General features: G+C 57.0%; 2 protein-coding genes and 1 long non-coding RNA gene across 3 annotated transcripts in view; all 3 read left to right on the top strand.

Moving 5' to 3' along the window:
- The first annotated feature begins 413 nt into the window (after positions 1-413).
- Positions 414-7,373, top strand: Tm4sf1 (transmembrane 4 L six family member 1). Its single transcript, XM_042665664.1, has 5 exons — positions 414-655; positions 2,160-2,249; positions 2,346-2,491; positions 4,621-4,801; positions 6,699-7,373. The coding sequence occupies exons 1-5, from the start codon at positions 473-475 to the stop codon at positions 6,711-6,713; spliced, it is 615 nt and encodes a 204-aa protein (XP_042521598.1). The 5' UTR covers positions 414-472; the 3' UTR covers positions 6,714-7,373.
- A 3,606-nt stretch (positions 7,374-10,979) lies between these two features.
- On the top strand, positions 10,980-14,211 carry LOC122095214. Its single transcript, XR_006145068.1, has 4 exons — positions 10,980-11,142; positions 11,728-11,865; positions 13,541-13,702; positions 13,804-14,211. It is a non-coding gene; the product is annotated as an uncharacterized LOC122095214 (long non-coding RNA).
- Positions 14,212-19,507: 5,296 nt separating this feature from the next.
- LOC122095186 (ceruloplasmin) overlaps positions 19,508-19,524 on the top strand; it is a 32,045-nt gene continuing 32,028 nt past the window's right edge. Inside the window, exon 1 of the mRNA XM_042665629.1 lies at positions 19,508-19,516. The gene's annotated coding sequence lies outside the window, so the exon portion shown is untranslated. The remainder of the gene's footprint in view (positions 19,517-19,524) is intronic.

The raw sequence follows: 19,524 nt of genomic DNA, 5'->3' as shown, positions 1-19,524 counted from the left end.
GGGCTTTTTGTCTCTAACAGACACGGAAATGAGTTCAGCGCTCAGGAAGCTTGCTCAGGGTCACAGTTAAGTTGGTGCAGAGATCCAGGGGTACAGAGACTGGACTGAAAGCCGTCCAGAGAGCATGCAGTGGCTGGAGAGCTAGGCTCTGCTTTCCGGGTGAGTCTGCCCTGTGGAGCAAGCGGGCACGCAGAGCTCCGGGCAGAGGGTCAGCTCCGGGTGGGCGGAGGGTCTGTCATTTTCTGGGCTGCCTGGGGCCCAGGCGGGGCCTCCCATCTCACCCAGCCGGCTGTCCCCGGGACTCCTCTCAAGGGCAAGGCCCCACCTCTCTACCCTGCCGGTCTGCAGCCAGGACCAATGAGAGCCCAGGGCTCCGTCCGGATGACAAAGCACCCACGGTATTTAAGGGCAGCCGGGACCGGCCGGGAGCTGCCCTGGTGTTCTCTCGGAGCAGGAGGCGCAGCGGGACTCGATGGCCATGTGCTACGGGAGATGTGCCCGCTGCATTGGGCACTGTCTGGTGTGGCTGGCCGTGCTCTGCATGGTGGCGAATGTCCTGCTCTATTTCCCCAACGGGGAAACAAAGTACGCCTCGGAACACCACCTCAGCCGCTTCGTCTGGTTCTTCTCCGGCCTGGCTGGAGGGGGCTTGCTGGTAAGTGGCCGGGGGAGTTTGACAACCTGGAAAGGTCTCTCTTCTTAATGAGCAGGTTCATGCTTTTCTGTGAAAAGAAACTTGCCTGTGATGTTTATTTCCAAAACCCTGGGATCTTTTGTTCGTTGTTTTGCAAGCAGATTGCCCAAAGGCTGTGTTGAACATCCCATTAGTTTAATAGTAAGTTGCTTCACAAAATCCTCTTTCAACTAAAAGCGATCTTTTCTTTTTTCTTCTTCTCTTACTTAAACAGCAGGTTGAGGGGTGATGTAGTTTCTGGTTGGGGGAGGGGGGGGGTCACTCAACATGGGCTCTGGGGATGGGAAGTTGGTGTGGGGCTCAGTTTTGGGTCCAACTTTTCTCTACTGTTAGCTCCAAGGTGTTGGTGACAGAGGAGAAATCCAAGGATGGAGTGAACTGCTATATACTAAGTAGGGAGAACTCTCTCCTAGGGTGTGGAGTCTGTGAAAGATCGCTGTTAGCAGGGTGGGAGCTGGGGGTGGATTGTGTTGTTTTTTCCAAGGTTTGTTTTGAATCGAAGCAAGGGATTTGCCCGCCAATCCTGAGAGCCGAAGTCATCAGCTTCCCGTGGAAAAAGCGTGGAGGAACTTGGGTTAGCTGGGGTGAAGCATTTTAAAAGAGAAATTGTATGCGGTCATTAACGCCATACAGACATTTTTTTTTTCCCATGCTAAAGTAAGAAACGTCAACACATTTAAATCTAGTTGATGAATGAGGTGTGGTGAATCTGCTTTGAAATTAAACATCACTATTGTTAGGACAGACAAGACCATGGAAATGCCCTACTTAAGTTTGCACTTCAGTTTCTTTTGACCTTGAACTTCAGGTAATTCACACCAACTTATGAAGCATTGCAGTTAGGCTGGCTAAAACAAGTGCTGTGTAGCCCCAGAGAGAGGTGGATGGTACATGTGTGTGTGTGTGTGTGTGTTGGTTCTGGGCTCAAACCCAGTACCTGGTCGCTGTCCCTGAGCTCTTTTGGCTTGAGGCTTGCACTCTACCTCTTGAGCCACAGCTCCACTTCTGACTTCTGGTTGGTTAATTGGAGGTGAGAGTCTCACAGGTTTCCCTGTCTGGGCTGGAACGGTGATACTCAAATCTCAGCCTCCCGAGTAGCCAGGGTGACAGGCATGAGCCACCCTGTGGGAGAGGACATTCAAGTCTGTGAGATTATCCAAGATTCTCTGGTGTGCTCCATGGGGGGGAAGATCCGATGTAAGGCGGGGCTTCCCAGCTCAGAAGCAGAGTTCGCACGGGTGTCTGCTGTGAGCTGGTGAGGGACGGGCCCAGCCCTCACTGGACCCGATCTCATCCTCCACCTCCTTTGATGGCAGAGGACGTAGCTGTTTCTCCTCTGTCCCCCCCCCCCCCGCATTCTCCGAGGTCCTCTGGGGCTGTGCTGTCCGCCCCTCTGCGTGGGGCTGCCCCCTCAGCCCGGGCCGGAGGCGGAGGGGCGGACGGTGGCCACTCTGTCTCCTGGCAGGTGCTGCTCTCGGCGTCCGTGTTCATCGCGCAGGAGGAGGAGGACTGCTGCGGTGGCTGCGGTCAGGAAGACTGCGGCAAGAGCTGCAGGGTGCGTCCCGCTGTCCCGGGCAGGGCGGGCCGTGGCCACCCCGGACGGGCTTCGAGGACGCGGGCTCACCCCCCCCCCCCAACCCCGTTTCCACAGACGCTCTCTTCCATCCTGGCCGCCCTCGTCGGCATCTTGGGATCCGGCTACTGCGTCGTTGTGGCCGCTCTGGGCCTGGCAGAGGGACCCTTGTGCATGGATTCCCGCGGCCAGTGGAACTACACCTTTGCGGACACGGATGGAGGGTAGGTCGCCGGGGTCTACCGGGCCCCACCTCCTGGGGTTGGGTCTCCCGGGCCCGAGTGTCTCCAGAATAGGCCGCCTAGGTCCACGGACAGCTGGGGCCTGTCTGCAGAGCACGTGGCTGGGCAGCGCCCACCGGGCACACCTTCTACCAAAGTGAACCTGCCCCACCCCACGCGCACACTCCTGCTATAGAAATCACGGTACGCAAGCGGTGGGCGGGATCGCGCGGTCACAAGCAGGAACAGACCGGGGGACGGGGGGGCATCCTGTCCCGGCTCCCCTTTCAAAGCTGAGTTTCGAAGGGTGTGGTTTTGAGTGTAGTGAGCGAAAGTCACATCGGCCGTGAGCGGCGTTGCCCTGACCTTCAGGGTGGTGTCCGTTGCACGGCACACGTAGAGGACAGGGAGGTTGCGTGCGTGTGGGCCTACAGACATGTTCTCCACCAGATCACAAGCTTGGGACACGGTAGACCTGTGCTTCTCCAGGAACGGGAAAGCCCAACAAGGCCTCTCTGCGTCCTGATGCTTCATCTGGAGCAGGATGCCCAGGGGAGGCCCACGGGAGGGGGGGCCCACGGGCCTCACAGCCGCCACCCCCTTACACCCGGCCGAGTGGACCAATGGGCAGCTTTTCCAGGAAAAGCTTTGTGATGGAGACGATGATTCATCGTTGCTCAGAACCTAGTGTGCTGGTACACAGCGATGATTCGTGTGTGTGTGCGCGCACACACACAGACACACACACACACACACACAAAACTGCCTCGTGAAATGGCCTCTAGAATAAGTTGTGATTTAGGCAGCTGGAATGCAGGCAGGGGAGGAGGCATTGTTCGTCTATTTTTTATAGCGGTTTTACGCCCCTCCCACCGAGCCCTCCAGCTTCCTGTTCTACATCATTCCTCATGTGAAACTGTCCAGGGAGTTCAAGATGGGGAGCGGCCACCAGTCCCCAAACATCAGCTAGCTGCCAAATAATCAAAGACAATTTTTTTTTTAACTTGGTGGCCTGAAAAAAAATCCAGACTTTTATTCCCACCAATAAGCAGAGAGACTGAACCAGCAGGGTGGAATTTTTGTGTGCGTGTTTGTTTTAAATCAACGAATTGAATCTCCAGTTGGCTGGAGGAACCGTTTCCATGTTCGGGGTCTGGTTCCAAGCTCCTTTGTTCTCCCTGGGCAGGTGGAGAGAGCGATAAGAAAGGAGAGACACCAGACCTCTTTGTGGGGCTGAGTCAATCTCTGATTTTCCCACAAGATTGAGTCTTATTTCATTATGAATGCAAATGTCCAATTGGATAGTGAAGGCTGAAATTCCAGGAAAGTAACCCAAGGGGGAGGGTTTTCAGATATAAAGCACATCCAGGTATGTGTCCATCTCCTAAGTCCAAGCTGCACCGGAGGCCCGCCCGTGGGCTCTGTGATTGTGTGCGGCACAGCACCTGAGTGCAGAAGGGAAATAAACTAGGGGGGCCTGATCCTCCTGCTTTCTAATGCAAATTAGCCCACGCCTTAGAAGCCAAAGCAATTGTATCCCAAACATCTCAGTGAAGAACCTGAGCATCGGATGTCCCTAAACCTGGCAGAATTCGGATAATTTTTTTTTCCCAAAAGGAAATAATAAAGGGGAATTTTAATGAAATGATCTAAATTATTGTCTTGAAGATCCAAAACAAAACCCTCACCTACAAATGTCTTATTGCTGAGAGATAAGTATGCAGCAGTCAGAGAGCAAAACTATTTTCTATACTTTAACAGGCGTTTGTTTTTCCAGATCTAAGTACAACACACACACACAGACACACAGAGACACACACATCTCTTTAAACATGGCTGAAGTATAGCCCTTGTTTTTGCTTTAGTTGTTTACAGGAAATCCTGTGTCTTTTAGCGAGTACAGGCACCATCAGGGGTCCAACACTGTTAAGTGTTCATGGTATGTTTTTCACCAGAGCTAGGTCTGAGCTGGACGTCCCCCTTTGTGGCTGGCTTGCTGTGGAGGCTCTAACAGACCAGCAGCAGAGCCGTCTCCCCTCGGGCCCCCTCCCCCCCCTCACCCCCCGCCATGTATTTTTCTGGATAAGAACTCCCCGTGCTCGTGCATCAGGAGTTTCTCGTTCTGCTCTCAGGTACCTCCTGGACAGCTCCACCTGGTCCCGGTGCCAGGAACCTGAGCATGTCGTAGAGTGGAACGTCACCCTGTTCTCCCTCCTCCTGGCCCTCGGTGGAGTTGAATTCATCCTGTGCCTCATACAAGCCATCAATGGAGTGTTTGGAGGCCTCTGTGGGTACTGTTGCTCGCGCCAGCAGGTAAGGGCGGGCAGGAAAGGCCGCCACCCGCTTCATTTCCTTCTTTCCATGGAAGAGAAACAGGCAAGCCACACACGCACAACCGCCGGCGTGGTGCAAGTACCTGTAACTCAGCTGCCAGGGAGGCCGGGACCAGAGGATCCTGGTTCAAGGCCTGGACCTTATCTCACAAACACAACTCAACAAAAACTGGGTCTGTGGTTCCCAAAGGCTCGGGAGGCAAAGCTAGGAAGACGGTGGTCAGAGGCCAGCCAGGCAGAGCATGAGACTCCCATCTGAAAAATAACGAAAGCAAAAATAAAAAAGGGCAGGGGGAGTAGCTCACGAGGTAGAGTGCCTGCGTGGAGTTCCAACGCTGGAAAAGCAAAAACAAACAGGCCCACTACTCGAGCTTGTTCCTGCGCTGTCTTTGTGGCAAGCTGTCCCTGGCACACGTGCTGGTCAGCAGGAAGCTTGCAGGGCACCTTGGTTTGGTTCTTGCTACTCCTGCTCTGGTCCCAGAGTCCACACAGGAGAGCGTCCAGACTTCCCCGTGATGTGTCACGTTCCTGACCCTGCCTGGGTCGTTGTGCTGAACCTCTTTTCCAGAAAAGACTCTGTGACTCAGAGTTCAGACCCCCGGCCCCAGGTTGTCACACCCTGAATGGGTTCTTCCTAATAAGGAGTCCCCGACGACGTGCCCCGGCTGTACACGGGTGCCCACAGAGAGCCTTTCTCTGCGAGAGAAAGCCAGGAAACACCTGCTTCCTGAGGATGCGGGTTAGGGGAGGGCTATGCGCGTGTGGGGTGGGGAAAGCTCTAGCCCAGCGCCCTTCTGGGTGATGCGTACCCGAGTCCGTGGGGGTCCCAACGCTGAATCGATGGGGGTCCCGTGGGGGCCGCTGGAGGGAGGGGGCTTGTCCTGTCTTCTTCCACAAAACAAGGTCAGGCCAACAGAAGCTTATTTAATTTAAAATCTCTAAACCACTTTCCCCTCTGAACTCTGGGTCTCTCTTAACTTTTCCTTTAAAAGAAGACTAAAAACAAAAAACAAAACCCTCATGGAAAGTAAAAGTGCACCGTTGTGGCGGTAACTATCTGGAAATTTCCTACCGTTTTTGAAGGGAAGTTAAAATAAAAGCCTGGTTTTTCTTATCGGGCAAACGCAGGAAGATTAATGATTTCTTTTGGAGCCTGCCAAGTTTCCATGACAAAAGAAAGGGGGCCTTCAGCACAGGGACGTTTGGGGAGGGTGGAGATGGCCCCCCTCCCTGACAGGGTGCGGGAGCCTGGACAGGGTGCGGGGCAGGGCCGGGGTGTGGGGGCACTGGGTTGCTGAATGCAAACCTGTGCTCAGCCCTGCAGCTCGTACCAGGCAGCCGGGGCTTTGGTGCCGGAACGGAACGTTATGGGAACAGGCAGAAGCAAGGAGTAGATGAAGCCACCATGTGGTCTGCCCTGCGGGGGGGCAGGGGGACACCCCAAGCTGGGAAGGTGGCTTCACCTTGCTGGAAGACAACAGCATCTTTCAGAAGGGCAGGGCTCCGGTGGAGGGAGGAGGCTCTGGCAGGTCACATGCCATTGTGCAGATCACTGCCACTGAGCCACGCTGGTGGGAAAGCCTCCTGGCATGTTTTTCTAAATCCATAAGCTGAGAGCCCTGCACACACACACACGCATGCACACACACACACACACGCACGCACACACACACACACACACACACACACACACACACACACACACACACACACGCACAGAGCCAGCCCAGCCCCACTATCCCTGTTCCCTGAGCAGACTTTACTAGGGTGGACGGAGCGGGTTTGTTAGGAGGTCCTTGAGGAGACTGGGCGGTGGTGGAGGGACGTTGCGTCTGGATGACCCTCACCTGGGCTCATCGCATTTTATTTCTTGACAGAGATACGACTGCTAAGACAGAGCCGCCCCGCCGAACGCAGCTCCCTGTATTTATATACTACTCGTACTACTGGGAAACTCTGTGCTCCACTTTCCACTCTGCCTTTGTACAAGAATAAAGACCGGCGTCTCTATGAGATCTCAGTGTTTCAACGTCGCAAAGATGATGATGATGTTTTAAGGAATGAGAAAACATAAAATGGTGCTCTGGAGCTAGTCACCAACCCAACAGCCTCTGTGTACGGGGAGAAGCTAACTGTCATCGTTAGGAGGAAGTCCACTGCCCCCTGCTGTGTGTGCGCGCGCAGGCACTGCTTTCTAAGTGAGAGGTGTCGGGTTGCTTTTCCTAAGCCCAGGCAGAGGAAGGCCGCGACCGAGGCTGGGGTCTGCACCATCGGCCGGCTCTTCCCCGCACACATCCTCCAGCCTCCACAAGGGGCCTCCGCGCCTCTCTGCTCTGAGAACGCCCGAGGCTCGGCCTCCTCAGCACGAAAGCTCTTTGCCCTGCAAAGACAAAGGGCGTGTGCCACGAGAGGAGGACCAGGGAGGACACGGAGGACCGGGAACACAGCCACGGGTCACCGACGTGGGCGGGGGGGGGGGGGGGAGGAGGGGGAGAGGCCCCCTCTCCACCCAAGGCTGGCTTGTTGGAGACGAAATAAAACGTTCACTGCCACTCTGCTGGTGTTCGTGGTCGTGGGTCTTGGTGTAAGTTGCTGTTTCCCCCCGGCATCTGCAGACCTCTGTGGCTGGGGGTCCCCGCCCATCTTCTGTCTCTACCTTGCCTTCCCTGCCCTCCTCTACTTCTTCCTCTCCATCAGATTAGGCGAGCTGGGGACCTGTGGCTAGACACACAGCCTCAGACCCCAGGAGAGGCTGTGCGTGGAGGGCAGGGTCACAAGCCAACTCCCGTGACCACGCGTCAAGAGTTCAAGGTCACCCCTCACGCGGACACGTGAACTTTTCTAATGTTCGGAACAGATCACTGCTCCACGGGACGAGGCGGTCAGATTTCACACTTGAAGGGAGCACGGGGCTGCGTGCCCCTCAATCCGTAAACAGGAGGGCTCCCTGGACGCAGCAGCTCCCACTCCGTCCGGCTTGGTGCCAGGCCCACGCCTCTTCTGGCTGCAGGCCCACCCCGCTGATGCCCGCCTCTGCCTGCTGGGCCGCCCACGCCCTCGGCCACCCGCACCCACGCCCATCGCTCAGGCTCAGGCCGACAGCGCCGGCCCTGCCTCCCAAGCCGGCCGGTGATGGCCCCGGAGATTTGAAGGCACAACCAAAGCAGCCGGCCGGGGATGGTGCCAGCCCGACTCCAGATCCTCCCTGGGCTAAAAGCAGTGGTCGGGCAATGAGCCGTCGCTGACACCCATGCTGCTTTTACAGGAACTGCTTCTTTTCCATGCAGTGGCAGGTACGGGACTGCCCGGCTGTGAGTGCCCACACTTCACCGCCGCCCGGGTCGGGACTTGGGGCCCGTGGCCCCTCCCAGCCACCTCCACCACGTGCAAAGCTACCGCGCCCACCAGAGCACACTGCCCCAGTTCCACTCCACGGGTCTCCTCCAGCCTCGTGGCAACTGCTCCCAGCAGCTTGCTCTCCTGCAGGTCTGGGTTTTCTCACTGAACCCTGTGCTCACCTCAGAAATATCCCTAGACCGGCTGCTGACAAAGCCGTGCGTGCGGCTCTGCCCACCCCGGGGGCCGCTGGAGAAGGCGGGCGGGGGGGGGGGGGGCGGGGGGCTGGGGGCTCTCTCCAGGGCTGGCGAGGAGTGGGGTAGAGCTGGCTGAGGAAGGTGTGATACGTGGTGCTGGTGTTGTCCGCAGACGGGTCCACTAATGAACGACGCAGTTCTTAACCTGGGCAAGGCTCTTCCGGAAGGGCGGAAGAGTAAGAGCCTCGCATCCGTGTGGCAGGAAGAGGGCTGGCAGGCCCAGATCGCCTGGTCACATCTAAATCCCTGTGGGTGGCCAGGTGCCTCTGGCTGGAAGTCTGACTTGGCTGCGGTGGTGTCTCTGCGTGCTCTGGCTCCGAAGCTCTTCCGACGATTCCGATGGGCCGCAGGACCGTTCTCCAAGGGGCGCTTTCTAGAATCTCCTCTGGGGGTGTTCTGTGCCCCACGGTGGCTGTGGTTGGTCATCTGCACACCGTTCCAGGCCGTAGGCCTCTCTCCAGCCTGCCTGGCAGGAGGCACCCACAGACCGGTCACCAGGGGACCCCTGCGGCCCGGCTGCTTCTCAGACCCCGTCCACCCTCAGGCAGAGGTGGCTCTGCGGGGCCTGACTGCAGTCCTGCTGGAGGCCCGCGGGACAGCTGCTGGACAATGCCCGTGTGTTCATGCTGGGCCCGCCATCTTCGCAGCTCAAGGACCTTCTGCAAACATTAACTCACTTGTTTGAAAACGTCTGTGCTGTGGGGATGAGATCATGTTTACAAAACGCTTGACGTTCCCAGAGTGAGAAACCCGCATGGGTGGGGGGGAGGGGGGCAATCTGGGAGCTCTGGGGGGCTGGCCGCATGGGTGGGGGGAGGGGGGCAATCTGGGAGCTCTGGGGGGCTGGCCGCATGGGTGGGGGGGAGGGGGGCAATCTGGGAGCTCTGGGGGGCTGGCCGCATGGGTGGGGGGAGGGGGGCAATCTGGGAGCTCTGGGGGGCTGGCCGCATGGGTGGGGGGGAGGGGGGCAATCTGGGAGCTCTGGGGGGCTGGCTGCATGGGTGGGGGGGCAATCTGGGAGCTCTGGGGGGCTGGCCGCATGGGTGGGGGGCAATCTGGGAGCTCTGGGGGGGCTGGCCGCATGGGGGGGGGGGAGGGGGGCAATCTGGGAGCTCTGGGGGGCTGGCCGCATGGGTGGGGGAGGGGGGCAATCTGGGAGCTCTGGGGGGCTGGCCGCATGGGTGGGGGGAGGGGGGCAATCTGGGAGCTCTGGGGGGCTGGCTGCATGGGTGGGGGGGAGGGGGGCAATCTGGGAGCTCTGGGGGGCTGGCTGCATGGGTGGGGGGGAGGGGGGCAATCTGGGAGCTCTGGGGGGCTGGCTGCCTGCTGGGCACCCCAGTCCTCGTGGGGAGGGCTCAGTGAGGCCCTGTGAGCCCAGCCCCCCCCCCAATGCTCTAGTTGTGTTACCCTAAGCAAGTTCCTCAGCGTCTCTGTGTCGCTTTCCTCCTTTGTTTGGCCGGAGGAGATAAGGTGTCTGGATGAGGTAAGGTAGGTGAGAACGCTGCTCAGGGCGGGCACGTGGCGTCGGCCCCGCTCAGGCGCTGACCGGTCCCATCTTGGGCTGACTCTTTACGAGCCACTGGTGCAGTTAGACATGCACAGGAGGAAGCACAATCCCGATGAACAATCCAGGACGCGCGGCTGGGAAGGTGGCTCGGTGGTAGAGCGCTCACCCTGCATGCCTGAGGCCCTGGGTTCGATTCCGCAGCACCACATAAGCAGAAAAAGCTGGAAGTGGCGCTGTGGCTCCAGCGGTAGAGCGCTCGCCTTGAGCTGAAGAGCTGAGGGACAGCGCCCAGGCCCAGAGTTCAGGCCCCACGACCAACAACAACAACAAAAAATCCAGAAAGGCCCAGGGCACCAGCGGCTCACACCTGTAATCCCGGCTACTTAGGACCTCATCTCCACAGAGAAATCTCAGCATGGTGATACACACCTGCCATCCTGTTACAGCAGGAAGTGTACATAGGAGGATCACAGTCCAGGCTGTGGGGTGGGGGGGGGAGACCCTATCTCATAGCAGTGCAAAAAGGGGGTCAGAGTGTGGCTCCGGCAGCAGAGCAACTGTCAGGCCCGCGTTCCTCTACCCAGATCCTTGATGTGGGTACAGAGAAGAAAACTTGCCACCCAGTGCTCGGCCTCATGAAGAGGACGGACAGACGGGGGTCTGAGGACAGGGGACTCGGTTCTGACTTGGAGCTTCCGGGAGGAAAGAGCTGGGGGTGAAGGGCAGCTACATCGGGGCTGCTCATCAGGGGAGACATCGCCCCGGGAAGCGTCTCCAGTGAAGCCTCGGGCCTTGAACAGCAACCTCAGGTGACCAAGAGGCGCAAGGATGGCGCTGAGCCCAGGGGACAGTTAGCCTGGGCCACTCACCGGAACCACGCGGCTGGCAGACTGCTGGACTTCATTCTAGGCCAAGGGCACAGAATGTTCTGGTCTTACAGAGTCTGCTCACACATGGAATGTGAGTGTGTCGGTCTGAGAGTGAGCGGCAGGCACCACCCTAGCGGGGCGGGGGGGGGGGGCAGTGGTCAGCACATACATGAACAGCACCTACGTGAACACCACACCGCCTCTCGCTCTGGGGTGATCTGCGGCACGCGGGGCAGAGCAGCAGCTTTGAGGGAAAGCAAGTGAGAGTCCAAACCCCCCCCCACCCCCGGCCCCGGGACGGGCGCTGGACAAAGAAACAAGTCTAACAGTCTCTGGGTAGAAGAAAGATGAGGTGAGCTCTCAGGGACTGCTTAGGACAAGGGCTGGCAGTCCTGCGTTGGTGGGGTGGGGTCCGTGGGGGCGGGGCCTCTACCCCGAGATCGTGTTTGTGCTGCCGGCCTGCTCTCCTGCACCTCCAGCTTCTGCTGGGGGGAAGGGGGCTGTGGACTCCCTGGGATTCCAGAACCAGAAGCCACGGAAACACCCTTCCTTGCAAACCATCTCGCTGTGACCGCAACAGAGCCGGGGCGGTGGAGCCTCTCCATGTCCTTCCTCTGCAGTCCACAGACCACAGTGACCAGCGCGTCTCTCTCCTATCTGGGCCCCGCCAGGGGGGGAGGGAGCGCGGGGGGGGGGGGGGGTGCCTGTCAGCTAGAATGCGCCATGTCATCTTTCTGCTTCCCTCGCCAGCCGGAGGTGCAGAGCTCGGCCAGCAGGGGGCAGTACAGGGCCTCCGGAGGGAACCCACGTCTGGTTCTTTCTCTGGTGAAGCTGGCCTGGCTGGTGGGAGATTCCCCCCCCCCCCCCACCAAACGCAGATGATGGAAACACCCCGATGGTTTCCCTCTACCCTGCACGCACCTCTCCTGGCCCTTAGATGCTTCCATCAAGTTCCACAGCACAGCCCTCCAGGGCACTCCCTTGAGAAAAAAGTTCCTGGGACACCCTGCGGGACCCTTGGCCACGCTCCGGCTCTGTCCTTCCAGAATGCTTGGGAAGAGCCTGGCTTTCCACTGTGAGTTCCGGGGGGGGGTCACCCCAGCCCGAGGGAAGGACACCCAGGCACTCTTCCTCCCTGCCCATCTCTTGCGTCAGGGAAGTGGCAGCAACACTGCAGAGCATTTGAGCTCCAGTGCAGAGGGCCTTCCCATTTCCTCCTCCTCCTCCTCCTCCTCCTCCTCGCTTGCCTCACGCCTTTCAGAGCAAGTGCTCCTACATTCTAGAGTTCCTGCGCCTCCCCGTCAGCGCCCCAAATTAACAAGGCCACCCCAACACTGTCTGGATTCCTGCTGGCACGGTGGTCTCTCAAACAAGGCCCGGCCGAGCTCCCTGGACGGCACTGGCCCCTTGAGCCTGCCGTGGTCCCTCGGCTGGCTCCTCAATCGGAGATCCCACCAAGCGCTGCCCCCGGGCTGCACGGCCCTCACCGGGCCGGAGGCGAGCGCACCGGAGACTGGACATCCCGTGCTGCGGGCGGCTGTCAGACACGTTTGCTTCCTCGACTGGGTACAAGTGTTGAGACGTCTGGGTACAGTCCCTCAGTGCTTGCCCGGAGAAGTCTGAATTAACAAATGGCCTCTCTAGACCACAAGGGCTGGGCGGCAGGAATGAACAGAGAGGTTGTTCCAGCCACCTTAGGAACACGCTAGGGGCCGAGGTCGGGGGTTCTGAATAGGCCTGTGTAGGCATTTTGGTCTACAGATCAATACGGCAGACGTTAGAGAGAACCCTACACTCTCCCGGCCTTTGGGGACAGGAGATAAACACGAAACTCAGGAAGATCGCAGTGTCCGTGTTTGCACAGCTGTGTGCCGCTGCTGTCCAGTGCACTTTTAGGCAAACACTGCCTCCCATGGGGTCCCCAGCCTCGTCCTGACCAGGACTCTGTGTCCTTGGCCGGGGCGGGGGTGGACGGGAGCGGTAAGTTCATCTGCCTTGAGCTTTCAGGGGGAGTTCTCTCCTAAGACGCTCCTCTGCGGCTCTCTTTTTTTTAAATCTTTGCAGCTGCTGCTTTTTTGATGAGCGTATTTCGGATTCTTCCTCCTTCCCCGCAGCCCTGGGGCTGGCGCCGGGTGGCAGATGGGCTGGGGGCCGTACACTGAGGCTCTTTTAGGTGGTGCTCTCCCTGTTTCTGTCTGGCACCGCGCCTGGCAGCATGAATCCTGTGGAGTTGCCGCCCAGCCCTCTGGAGAACAGGAAGGCGGGAAGCCCCGTGGTGCATCGCTGTCCTCTGGGGGACGCGGGGCCCACTGCGGGGACAGCGTGCTCAGGATATCCTCTTTGATCAGGTTCGGCCGCTTTCTTAGGAGTGAAAGGAAGCAAATGTTTGTGTTCTCTGGAAAGAGCTTCATTCCATAGTTTTACGAAGGAGATGACCAAAGGCGAAGAAGAAACTGTCCACTGCTCTTTCCTCAACTTTCATCCCAGGTCATGGCTGGGATCCTCTCTTCCTTTGCCGCTGTGGCTTTGCTGGAAGTCTTCCAAATGGAAGCTGGTCATCCATTATCTCCTCCCCCACCGCCCCCCGCCCCAGGCTCCATCACTACACAGCTGTGGTATAAAACTAGCCTTGAGGACCTGCCTAGACTGGGGGGAGGAGCTGCCACCCACAGCCCTTCCCCAACCCCATTCCCACTTGACCATCCAGGTAATCGCTCTGGCCCCAAATCCCCACCCTGAACCTCCCCCAGGCAGCCAGAGTGCCTGCGAGAGGGCCCTGAACACACCATGTCACGCCACGTCACGCCACATCACGCCACGCCACGCCATGAGCTCACTCTCTCCTGCTCAGAGTTACTGGCCATGGTTTTGCTGAAACAAGTCCTTGCTAGAAGCGAAAGAACACAAAGGTGGTACGTAAAAAGTGTTATGTCATTTGCCAGGAAACGGAAGGATGTTAGCTGAATAAGGCAGACTCACAAAGACAAATGCCCGTGATTTCCTTCACCTGCAGAAACTGGACCTAAAAACAACAAGAGCAGAAATGTCATCCGGAGGTGTCCAGGAGGAACGGGGCGGGGAGGGGCCCTCTCTGCTCCTCCCCTCTGTCTGCGCTTTTCTCTCTGCCTTCAACACCCTCTCTCCGCTTCCTGTTTCTCTGGGGAAGCAGAAGTTACCAGAAGGCCCCACTGGGCAGACCCTTCTGCTGTCTTCCTTTCAGCCGCTAGTGCTGCCTGGCTCCTGGCATTGCTGAGCCCCCAGCCCCTCACGAGCCCCCTTGACCGTCCACCCCCGCCCCAGCAGCACACAGATACAACATCCCGTCCAACCCGCTGCGCATTTTCCTTGACCTCTACCTGCTTTCCCAAGTAACCAGCATTACAAGTGTGAGCCACTGCGCCCGCCTTCAAGTTATTCTTATAAAAATGTTATTCTCTTGGATGAAAAGCATGTATCTTGGATATTAATTGGAAGGCGGTAACACATGAAAAGTGGATATTTCTGGGATCAAGACTTTCAGAGTTCATGATACTCCAGTTGTTTGGGCGCAGGCCAGAACAGACTTCGGGTCCCTGCGGAAAGGTTAGGAAAGAGACTGGGACACAGTCTCCCAGCCCTGCTCTGAACGTCATTTGCTAATTGCAAAACAGAAAGGCAGCTGTGTGGGCCCGGATCTGAAGGACACCCTGAACTGGGGCAGGGACCAAGGTCACCTGGCCTGCCCTGTGCTGCTCCCTGTGCCCGTCTGTCCAGACACGGCGCTCGCAGACCCAACGCAGCTATCCCCCCCCCCCCCCCCCCCATGACTGTGAGGATGAACGCCCAGGCTAAGACCTGGTAAGATGCCGGCTTCACGAACGCAAAGCAGAGGCCGAGGCTCGCCACTTCCCAGGGAGGGCTTTGGGTGGGTTGATCCCGACACCAAAATTACAGAACAAAAGGGGGAAATGTAGGGAACTGCCTAGTTTCCTCTCTGCAATGGCAACCAACATGTCATTCTAAAGATGCATTTGAAGAGCCAGCCGGCTCTCTTGCCTACACAGGAGGCAGAGATCCCGAGGGTGACGGCTGGAGGCTAGCCCAGACAAAAGTTAGTGAGATTCGCCAGGTGTGTCCCAGCTACACAGGAGGTACTGGATCAATGCTGGGGGCCAGCCCCCCACAAGACAAAGGCCTGCCTAGCAACAAAGGTCCCCGAGTTCAAGTCCCAGTGAAGACGGGCATGGGTTGTTTTCCCTGTGGTGTGTGGTGTGACCCAGGCTGAGGTGGGCGTGGACGGCTGGGAGAAGGAAGTGTCCGGCCAGCGCTAGGCCCTGACCCCTTCTGTGTCCCTCCAGACCCTGCTGTCCGTCATCTTTGCGGCCCTCGGGGCAGCCTCCTCTGGGTACTGCCTGGTCATCTCGGCCGTGGGACTTGTCCAGGGCCCGTACTGCCGCACCCACGGAGGCTGGGGCTACACCTTGGAGGACACCGCAGGGCGTTAAGGGCCCTGCCAGCCTGCAGACCCTGGCTGGGGAGGGGGTCTGCACAGAGTCTCTGTCCCGTAGGAAGCGTCCGGGCCCGTGGGCAGGGCTGACTCAGCCACGGGCAGCCCTGGTGGGTCTCGGCCTGCTTTTGAGATGGGAAGAGTCGAATTCCCACCCCGGAGCCCCTTCCCTGGCTCCAGCTCTGCCTCCACCTCCTAAACCTCCAACCCCGCGGAGCCCGGGGCTCGGCCATCCGGCCGTCCAGCTTATCCGTGTCAGGGTTCGAGGACTTGGGGACACAGCCGGGATGTTTCCAGCAGAATCTGTCTGCGACTTTGCCATGTGGGGTTGTCCGTGCCGGACAGGCTCACCTCCCTCCCTGACAATGCAGGACTCCTGCACAAGGGCCTGCGGCGGCCATGCTGCCGTGTGACACCGGCATGTCCTACCGACGTCCTGACCCGCGCCACCTTCACTACCATTGAACCCTGTCTGTCTTGCCAGCAGTGTGCCCAGGCCGTCTGTGATCGCAGCGCTTAGCGCGTCTATGTTCCCGCATTAGTGGCCTTTTCCCATTCCCCTCCTCCTTGTAACCTGGACTAATTTCCCAAGTATCCCTCCAGATCAAGCACGGGGCCTTGTTGCTGACCCCCCCACCCCCCTATCCCCTCCCCCCCCTCCGCCTCAGTTTCCTTACAGACTCCAGCGAGCGGGGCCGTGTCTGGAACCTGCACACGTGGTAGAGTGGAACATCGTCTTTTTCTGCGCCCTCATCGGCCTCAGCGGGCTTCAAGTCATCATGTGCCTTGTCCAGGTGGCCGTCCAGTTGTCCAGGGTACTGTGCGGAGCCTACGCCGTGATGGTCCAGGTAACAGAGCTGCCCCACCTCCCAGAGCCGCAGCTCGGCTCTTCCAGTGTGCATTCCGGCAGCTCAGGCCTCGTAAACCCCACCCCTCATCTCCTAAGGGGCAAATGGCATTGAGGGTTCTGACCACACACCATCCTACTGTAGATTAACCTGGAGCCAGAGAAATGTTCCTTTTCCTCAGGGATTTCTGCATTTGCTAGATCATCAAAGGCTTGGCACTTTCTCTTGCTGAAACAAATTTGCCTTCTGATGCCACTACATTTTACAACGTGCTCCTCTTTATGCGTTTCCGCCAGGGGTTTGACAAGGAGGGGGAAGATACCTTTACTTCAGCTTCTGTGAAAATGCCAACTTCACTGTCGTTAATTCAGTGACAGCTAGAACCGCCGAACTTCTTTAGGAACTGTGAGGAGAAACACCACGGAGACATCTTGTCTTTTAAGGATATTCAAAGTACCATACATAGTATCCAAGGACTTTCAAAGGGAGCTTCTGTTCTGAATACAAAATACAAATTTAAGTTGTTATCTACATTTGGATTATTACACAGGCTGCAATTACAACATGCTCACATGGCTTTCTTTTTCTTTCTTCCATAGCCTGGAATAATTTGAGTGAGGACAAGAATGCGTTGCGTTTTCAAGACACGGCTGTTGAAGTCGGAACCACCCTCAAGTTGAAACTTGAGGACAATGTTCAAATAATGATTTGTGCCTGCTGGAATCAAAAGTTGTCACTGGAAATGTCAACTTTACTACCTTTTCCTGTAGAATTGTTTCAAGCACATACCAGGAATGACTTCAGATGTGTGTAGGCCCTTTGACCGGACCAAGCTGTTCCCAGGAACCTCCAGAGTGTGCAAAGGGTGGAGGTGTGGCCCAGGCGGTGAGGTACCTGCCTATCAGGGGCAAGTCCGAGTTCAAACCCCAGAACTGCCAAAAAAAAAAAAAAATGTGAGAGATCGATTGTATGCCAATATGTATACTGCAGCATTGTGTGGCATTCTGAAAATTAGAGTGATTCCTGAAGTCTAACTCCAGGTGAAGGATTACATGTAGCGAATGCCCGAAGTGTAAAATTATACGATGTCTCGGATATTAGTACTAGAGCAAAAGCACATGACAAATTAGAATCTGGAGCTGGGAATGGTGGCTCACGCCTGTAAACCTAGCTACTCAGGAGGATGAGATTGAGGACTGGGGTTCAAAGCCAGCCCGAGGCAGGAGACTCTTATCTCCAATAAACCACTCAGAAAAAGCCGAAGTGGCGCTGTAGCTCAAGTGGTAGAGCGCTAGCCTTGAGCCAAAGAAGCTCAGGGACAGCGCCCAGGCTCAGAGTTCAAGTCTAGGACTGGCCAAAAAAAAATTATTAGAATCTGGACTTCCTGGCTTTGTGTCCCTGACCCAGGTCCATGCCAGGAACTGCTGAGTTGGGGCCCAGGGCCTGGCGTGACCTGGGAAATCCCCCCTTTCCGAGAAATCACTCCAGGCAGGGCTCGTGCTGGCCATGACGGTGCCAGGGGCTCATGACTACAGCTCTGTGCCCAGTCACATGCTCAGACGAAATTCCAGAGTTGCACAATGCCCTGTGGGAAAGGGCTCCTGGCGGCCTGACCCCCCAGGCAAGCTTAGACCTAGCTGCTAGAGAAATAGGTGGAGAGCCTACTTCTGGGGCCGGTGGGGACTGCAGGCAGGGTGATAGCATCGTGCTCTTCCCTACCAGACAGAACAAATCAGCTTGGCATCTGGACTGCTAAACGCTGACAGCATTCACCTTATCCAGAAAGCAAGAAGAGGAGGAGGGAGAGAGGAAGAGGAGCATGCAGAGGGGGCGAGATGGAGACAGAGACCAATAAATAGCAGAACCTGATAAAAACTTATGCTGTACTGGTCTCCTCAGACCACCAAGCAGGCAGCTTGGACCTAACAGTACTTATTTATAACGTATTACAAAGCCACACCCTTTGACAGTACTGGGGTTTGAGCTTGGGGCTTCACACTTGCTAGGCAGGTGCTCTACCCCTGAGCCAGGCCTCCAGCCCCTTTGTCCTGGCTCTTTCTGAGATAAGGCCAGTGGGTCTGGATGGGGCCTTGGCCACTCCAGCCATCTGTGTCCTGGAGAGCAGTGGCTTAGCTCCAGGCTGCTCTGCTCTGGATGGAGGCTCATGTGCCTGGATGTTGCGGGACAGTTTTCTGAATCAGGTTGTTGACCTAAGACCGTTTCCCAGCCAGGGTGGGGTGTGTGGGGCTGTAGAGGGCCAGCTGGCACGCGCGCAGGCCAGGACCACCGCCCGCACCTGCCTCACACATGAAGTCCATGGCCGGCTCCTCCCCTGGGTCTGGACAGGGCCTCTGAGGGGGCATTTCACACAGGAGAAGCTAGCCCAGGCGGAGCGCCTGCCCCAGGGTACTGACGCCATGGAGTCCACCTCCCTCCCGCTACTTTCCTGGCCCCCGGTGGTTCTACCCTGGGTTACCTTTCTCTGCTAGCCCTGACTGCTGGCACTGGGTGCTTTATGTTCATCTGCATGTTGTCAGTTCCTCCAGGTATACTGTACGCTCAGTGAGGTGCAATGACTCGTACCCCACCCTGTGTCCCTCCCCATATCCTCCTGCTGTGACCCCTGCTACGTCTCCCATGGCCCCGGTCAAGTCCCCCGCCATGTCCCCCGCCGCTTCAAACGGACGTGGACACACCGTGGGGCCGATTCCACAGTTTTGCTGGAGGAAGGAGCTCTCTAAATGCCACACGCCTTCTCCCATACTGGTCGGTTTCAACAGCAGCCTCTAGCAGGTTCCTGTACTTTAAGACATCCTAGATTAAAAGAAATGTATTTACTGTGTTAACACAAAAGGTCTACAGTTACATCAGTAGAACAAAGCATAGAACTACCCTGGGACCAGCCATACCAGTCTTGGGCATCTATCTAAACTGTTACAAGTCAGGATATGGTTAAAAAAAAAAAAAAAACCACTCGCACAACCATGTTTATTGCTGTACTATTCACCATAACCAAGGTATAAAACAGCTCACATGCTCCTCCATGGATGAACGGGTCAAGAAAACGTGGTATATATACACGATGGAATTCTACTCACTCATTACAAAGAATGATGTTACACCATTTGCAAAGAAATGGATGGAGAAATTTTCTTTCTTGTGTTGATGTGTAATCTAAATTATACGTGTATATAAAGACATATACAGGGTCATATGCACATATGCACAAGCAGACTGACTCAAGTATGGTATGTGCAGGGCAGCTTCCAATCGTCCAACCCCTCTGAACAATTAATTTACAGATTAACCAAATGAATACCAGGACACTGGAACTTGCTGTGTCAGGAGGTGGGAAGGGGAGGAAGGCGGAGGGATGGAGAGAGGAAGGGTGGGTGAGTAC

Source organism: Dipodomys spectabilis, unplaced genomic scaffold (assembly GCF_019054845.1).
Source record: "Dipodomys spectabilis isolate Male_0828 unplaced genomic scaffold, ASM1905484v1 ptg000340l, whole genome shotgun sequence".
Lineage (NCBI taxonomy): Eukaryota > Metazoa > Chordata > Mammalia > Rodentia > Heteromyidae > Dipodomys > Dipodomys spectabilis.
Note: the sequence above shows the minus strand (reverse complement) of the source record. Positions and strands in the feature narration are given on the sequence as shown.